At 37.7% G+C, this 7293-nt stretch overlaps 1 protein-coding gene across 2 annotated transcripts; it reads right to left on the reverse strand.

The window, feature by feature from the left end:
• Positions 1 to 2449: 2449 nt before the first annotated feature.
• pycard (PYD and CARD domain containing) lies at positions 2450 to 6487 on the reverse strand. Of its 2 annotated transcripts, XM_061050026.1 has the most exons (4): positions 6146 to 6487; positions 4690 to 4734; positions 4545 to 4592; positions 2450 to 3401 (listed from the first exon to the last, which is right to left on the reverse strand). In XM_061050026.1, the coding sequence occupies exons 1-4, from the start codon at positions 6396 to 6398 to the stop codon at positions 3139 to 3141; spliced, it is 609 nt and encodes a 202-aa protein (XP_060906009.1). In that variant the 5' UTR covers positions 6399 to 6487; the 3' UTR covers positions 2450 to 3138. The 2 variants fall into 2 exon arrangements, with proteins under 2 accessions (XP_060906009.1, XP_060906010.1); XM_061050027.1 differs by lacking the exon at positions 4545 to 4592.
• Between the last annotated feature and the right edge of the window lie 806 nt (positions 6488 to 7293).

Here is a 7293-nt window from a genome sequence, read left to right on the forward strand (position 1 = left end):
ACAACTGTTGTCTTTTATGTAGTTAATTTACAATTCATCAAATTGCTTGTGCAAACGTGGAAACCCCCCCCCGAATGTTTTAGAAACTGCATGGATTATAGAGTATTGTGAAAATAACAACACAGCTTGATGGGTGAACAGCCTGGGCAGGATGTCCCGCCCACAGCCATTTGATCGCTCTGATAAAGTCATCAGTAGCCTATAAGAAACAGGAAAAATGGGCATTAAACTATGGAAGCGATTAGTGATCAGAATTCAAATGATAAAGCTAATTTGAAAATTCAAATGCATTAACAGAAACATGTTTTAATTTTGAGATTATAGGCGCATTATTTGACCTATATTTAAAATGAATATTCAGTCATCCAGTTTGCATTATACTTTTGCTCTCTATGTATGCATATTGTATGACATCATTCAAATGAAAACTAAAAGGTCTTTGGCTTTTCGTTTTCAAACTTGCTGTGCTAGAAAGTGATCATAATTCAAACTCGAAAACGAATTGGCAAAGTGGACGGCGCAGGAAAGTGACGTCAGACTCCAGCTCCCAGGCAGGTGAACGTAATATTTACAGTCTGTGAGGTGAGCGGGCAGAACGCGCAGTACGATGGGTGGCGGGGTGAATCTTTCACACTAGGGCAGACTTTAGTTCACACTGTGATACAGGTGGCGATCGGAGTGTTTTTTTCAGCGCACACTGAACTTTCAGCGAGACGACGCAGCAGCTTTATGACCCGAGCGGCCAAGTGTCACGCGTGACACCATGCCCACTATCTCTGACCGTGAGAGTCACTCAGCATCTGCACGCCGTGAAATTCACACAGACGTGTCCTAACACCGGTTTATTGATAGATTATAGATCACTCTCTTCTCTGCTTAACTTAGTTACATTAAAAAAGATTATCGATTGAATTTTCTGTTTCTAATAATCTCTCCAGCTCTGTGCACAAAGTGTCTCTCATCCTCTGTGCGTAATGGCACACACTCTCCCTCTTGACTGACTGTATGAGCTCTCTCTCCCTTTCACAGGTTGTTTTGTAGTTATTAAAAGAATAATCAACTACAAGGCTAAAATTGAATCAAAATCAGGGCAACAACTAGTTTGGAGCTTGTACCAGTGTTAAAGATTCACCCCGCCACCCATCGTACTGAGCGTTCTGCCCGCTCGCCTCATAGACTGTAAATATTACGTTCAGCTGCCTGGGAGCTGGAGTCTGACGTCACTTTTCATTTGAATTATGTCATACAATATGCGTACATAGAGAGTAAAAGTATAATGCAAACTGGATGACTGAATATTCATTTTAAATATAGGTCAAATAATGCACCTATAGTCTGAAAATTAAAACATGTTTCTGTTACTGTATTTTCATTTTAAAATTAGCTTTTTCATTTGAATTATGATACAGATTTAGCGGGGCATTTTTTGAAAATGATAAAGCAAATGCCATTTTCTTCCTTATTTTAATTTAGTCAAAGAATGCATTTTTAAAGTTGAAAACTAAAATTCAAATTAGATAAATTAATCATCATTTTATTTTTTAGTCAAATAATACACCCATATTCTGAAAATTAAAAATAATTTTTGTTAATGCATTTTAATTTTCAAATTAGCTTTATCATTTGAATTCTGATCACTAATCGCTTCCATAGTAATAGTGTTTAGTCTCTTTATTTTACCTGATAACACAAACAACCTGCAGTCTGCTTAAAACCATGAGGATAATTTCTACATGCAAAAAGCTTTAATATTGAATTGTCTATTGATAAGGCCTATTTGTAGGCTTTTTTTAATTTTTTTTTTTTTTTTTTACTGATAATCCGATAATGAACTCTGTATTTTATAAACACAAATACTTTAAAATGTCCTAGGAACACTAAAAATTATTTATTAGGTTCTAAATTATAGGGAAATCACAACACATAACATTTTTCCAAACACAAAGATAATGATCTTATATGAAACTTTATTAATGTAAATAATGATTAATGTAAAACGTGTTTCTTTATCTCTATTTATCTAACAAAGCCCCTTTGCTCCTCAAAACCAACCTCCATTTTACTGATCGCTTATAAACAAGTAACAGCTGTTAAAAATGTGAAAGATAAAGATGCATGTGCAGTACACTCTTACATCACATGAATGAATGAATACATCTTGTTATTCATAGTTGGTGTACATACCACTGTATACATGTTTGTAGTTTTAAAACTGTATTTGAAAAAGTTTAAATTTGAATATTTTCTTTCTTACAACATCCAACTTTACAACAATGTGACTGTAAGGACTTGAACTTCTCTGAAGAGATACGGAAACAATCAATATTTAGATGAAAATATATATTTTTTACTTGTAGGTAAAGGTTGAAACATGAGTGAATTCTACATCACTGTATTTACTTTACAATTTTAAAGAGACTTCACACTCAACATATTAAAACCACACATACAAATTTGAATGTTTTATTAAAGATTAGAAAACGTTTCAATGAAGCAGACATTTTTAAACACCATCCAAATGTAAAAGTGAGTCTTTACTTCCCGCTGTTGATTGGGAGTTACACTGATCAGCTGCTTCGTAGGCCGAGTTAGGATTATTACATGGTCATTTAACTTAATAATAATTCATAAAATCATAACGACCCAACGTATCGTCACCAAACTCACGGGGTTGATTGATATACATGCCAGGAACATCTAGTAAAACATTCAGAACGGTGTGCACCCTTTGCAAGAAACACACATCTGACTGGCTTAGTGAAGCTCGCAGCAGGTTTTCATGAGGTAGAGACGAGTCAACGGTAAATTTCAGCTCTGTACACTATTCCCCGACTATGTTATGATTTTATGGTGTTTATGAAAATGTATTTAGAAAAAGATTTAGAAAAACAATCTTTTAGCATTTGGCAAAATTCATATAATTCGGTTTTAATTCACATCAATTAATGAGGTTAAAAAAGGAGAGCTCTTCAATTATAAATTGTGTTCATTATTTTTGCATGATCATCAAAATTTGCTGAATCTGGTCAAAAGTCAAATAGGAAAACCCACATAGAGACATAACATTACAATGAATATTTCCCAATTATTCATGTATTAAAAACTGGTTTTGGTCTAAAACAGATTTCACCCCAACATTTAGTGGTTTGTCTTGAGGTCGTCAATGAGAAATTCCTCAAATTTCAGAAGGATATCGTAGAAGATAGCTTTGCTAGCAGCACCAGCTTTCAGGCAACCGCTGTAGAGCTCTCTCATCTTCTGCTGAGAGGTGGGCAGAGCTCTGATTTTATTGTAAGCCTCTTCCTGGAGGACACCTTTCTCGAGGAGACGATCCAGAATGGGTTCCATGTGGCTCACTCTTTCGATGAGCTGGATTCTATGTTTATCCACAAAGTGTTTGTCTGAGAGAAAGGAGAAAAAAAAACCAAGGACTGTTTGTAGTTTGAGATAACATAAAGCCAACTTGATAACTTTAGTCTGCAGAAAATAGTTGGCATATTCTAAAAACCCAAAAATAAGCCAACATGGAGGTGCATTAGACATGCATTCTTTGTAATGGCCAGCAGGGGCCGACTTCAAGATCAAGATTTAAAGATCAAGATTTACTTTATCTTCCCCAAAGGGAAATAATTTTTGGACTCTGTCCTGCAGTTACAAGAGAGTGAAAATACATAAATATAGATCATACAAAACATACAGGATTTCATGTAACAATTCCATATACATAAAAACACCTTCTTGCAGCAGTAACATTTGGCATATTGCACGGACCCTGGGCAACATCCTACATTACCTGTCATTCAGAATATTAACGGACATTGGCACAAATGAATGTTTGTAACTGTTCAGCCGGGTCTGAGGGACCCTGACTCTTCACCCAGAGGGGAAAAGCTGAAACTCAGAGTGAAGAAAGAAGGTAGGATCAGACACTATTTTCTGTGCCTGACTTCACTTGTTGAAAAGAAAATGTATTGTTTAGAAGAAGAGAAAAGGATCTCTCTCGTTTCTATATTACAAGAGGAGAGATCTTATTCTTTATTCTTATGCTTTAAAAAGTATCATCTGTAATTACTGTTTGTGTGTAGATTACCTTTGATTACCTAGCATTACCTACACTTCCATATCTAACATATATCATAAAGAGAAAAAATACCGCACTGTCTGTCCTACTTGTCAGCCAGTGAGCTGTAGATCTGCTGGAAGACAGCTTTTCTTTAGCCATCAAGATGTTTGCCCTTACCTCCAGTCCTGATGCTTATCTAGCCGAAGCCAACTCTACTTATATCATAGTGGTATAAATATTCTCATCTAACCCATAAAAATAATGCATGAAGGCACATCTTCTCAACTCGTCAAAATATTCCTTTATACTCATTAGTAGCAATTATCAGCTTTCTCTGTTTCTTCAGCCTGAACTCTGTTTAGATCAGAAAAGTTTGGCTTGTTTGAATTATGTGAATTACAAAGTGACCTTTACAGTCAGATACTGAATGATATGATCCATGACTTCTTTCATGACAGCCTTATACGACGTGTCCTCCTACCATCTGATGTGGTATCTACACCAGTTGCTCCGGCTGAGGGTCTTGCAGCTAAAAACAAAAACAACAGAGAAAAGGATTGGATTGGTTATAGACTACACCCCCCCCACCCCCCACAGGACAAAATGAACACAGGAAAACAACTCACTGTCACTGGTCCCGGGTTTTGAGTCAAGTCCAGCTATCACTTCAACTGCAATAAAAGGACACAGTGTCAGTATGTGATGGAAACAAAACAAGCATAACTGTGAGGTTTGTACATCTGTAGATGCAGCGTGGATTACGCTATAGAGAGGTGAAGTCCCTTCTCTTCATGGTGGACCACCAGGACCAAATTAAGGAAATTTATTTTAATTAACTTTTCATGGGAAGTCGATTGTTTTCATTTTTGAATTACCAATAAAAGAGTTTTCAAGATTTTAAAAGATGTTTCTTTGTTGGCCTTTTTGCCTTTATTGATAGGACAGCTGAAGACACAGGAAATTTGCAGTCGACATGCATCGCAGGTCCGAGCTTTGGAGTTGAACCTGCAGTCGATTCCTCAAGGACTGTAGCCCATGGGGCGGCCTGCTCCCTCAACTGAGCTAAAGTGTCTTCCAAAGGGTTGTCAGTTTGAAGGTTCATTTCTCGATCTCATAAGGTTTGGAGTTCAACTGTTAACGTATTAGTCAGTGAAAATACATCAGTGGTATTTTGTTTATTTGTTGTTTGGAAGTTTTGGATGTTCACAGGATTTTTTTTTAAAGGTTTATTGTGCCTTCATTGTAGAGACAGGACAGTGGAAGGAGTCGGAAATCAGGGAGAGAGAGAGAGAGAGTGGGGAATGGCATGCAGGAAAGGAGGCAGAGGTCGAATCGAGCCTGGGCCACTTGGAGGACTATAGCCTCTGGACATGGTGCGCGCGCACTAACCAATGAGCCACCAGCGCCCCCATAGGATTTGAAATACTCAAAAGCACAAATCTTTTTTTAAACATGAATCCTAATAAATTAAAACATATGTCAAAGAAAATCCACCATGAGTGCTTCCATTGGGCATTAGTGTATTTTTAATGACACTGCTCTTTTATCTGTATCTATAATCCCTGTTGGTGTCGTCACCTTTTGAGAAGCAGGGAGCAATGTATCGCTATTGCAAAACGACAAGAATTGTATTATAAAGAGATTAAACTTGAAGTAGAACCATCACTTCCAAAATCATTTAGACTAAATCAAGAAAAGTTTAGGAGGGACTATCACTGAAATATCACATGTAATTCTTTACTGAAAATCCAATATATTAGACCGTTTTTAAGAGGGAAATGAGAGCTACTGCTTGGAATGGAGGAAATCTCGTGGTGGTTAATCTTTATTATAGACGATCTTTGGTCAGCGAAAGCGAAAGTAAAAAGGGAGCGGGCTCCTTCAAAAAGGCTACTTTAATTTGTGCTATAAACTATACTGGTTCAACTACATTTTGTATGATTGCACAAAAAAAACATATTTCTTAACGTTGTAGACTAATTGTTGCTGATTTTTGTGATAATAGGCCACTTTGAATGTCCTGCAAAGGAAGCCCGACCTCATGTTCTGCATGAAACCCTTTAGGTATAGTCACATATTTACCGAGTTCTTCTACTTCCTGCCCGCAGTTAGCACATTCCAACAACTCCACAGCCACCTTTACAGCTCCAGCCTCGGTAAAGGTAGAAACCAGGACGTCTGCGATCTGTAGGAAGTTTTTTCCCTCCACTTGTCTGCGCCGGACGCGCGGCTCCTCCCTGCGGTCCAACAGACGGCTGCAAAACTTGTCAAAGTCACACTTTGACAGATTCTCCAGCATGTCTGCTAAAGCAGCTTTCTTGGTTTTGGGGGGCATTTTTCACTAAGGGGTCCCCCACGTCTTCCGTGACCGTGGCCTACCGATTGTCAACAGTACTTATTTCCGGATCCGTTAATGTCAGGACGTCTGCGACCTCCCATCGTCTCTTCCCCGGCACATTTTTTCACAAGTTATTTCTCATCAACCATTGGTTTAATGCCCGTTTTTCCTGTTTCTTATAGGCTACTGATGACTTTTTCAGAGCGATCAAATGGCTGTGGGCGGGACATCCTGCCCAGGCTGTTCACCCATCAAGCTGTGTTGTTATTTTCACATTACTCTATAATCCATGCAGTTTCTAAAACATTTTAGAACACGTTTGCACAAGCAATTTGATGAATTGTAAATTAACTACATAAAAGACAACAGTTGTCTCCCTCTGTTTTTAACGAGCCTCTGGATAGGAAAGCAGAGAGGTTCAAAGACTATCAGGGCTTCTACTGTTTTGAAACAATGTGCGTTCATGCACTCTCTGTATTAAAAGTGTTCAAGCCTCGATATAATGTCCCAGCCTGTGTGCACATTAGCCAGTCCGTGGTCCTTCACTGTCATTCACGAGTGGTGATAACAACTATGTGACTGCAAACTTCATAAATATTACATAGACAGCCTAATTATTATTCATTACAATTAATTATCGGCTGGTAGATGAATGGGTCGGGCTCTAATAACTAAAGTAACTACACATCTTATTTATTTTACTATTTAACTTTCAATGAGGCCATAAGCAATAAGTAAACATCTTGCTGCATTATGTAAGATGGTCTTGTTGTCTGATGGGTTTATGGTACCAGTCCCTACTTGAAAGTGTTCTTCAATACAGCTTGATGTTAATTCAGTCCATCACAGTTTAATTTTGTTTCCTATGTATGAGCGCGTAGCTTCCTGGGTT

Source organism: Labrus mixtus, chromosome 11 (assembly GCF_963584025.1).
Source record: "Labrus mixtus chromosome 11, fLabMix1.1, whole genome shotgun sequence".
Taxonomy (NCBI): domain Eukaryota; kingdom Metazoa; phylum Chordata; class Actinopteri; order Labriformes; family Labridae; genus Labrus; species Labrus mixtus.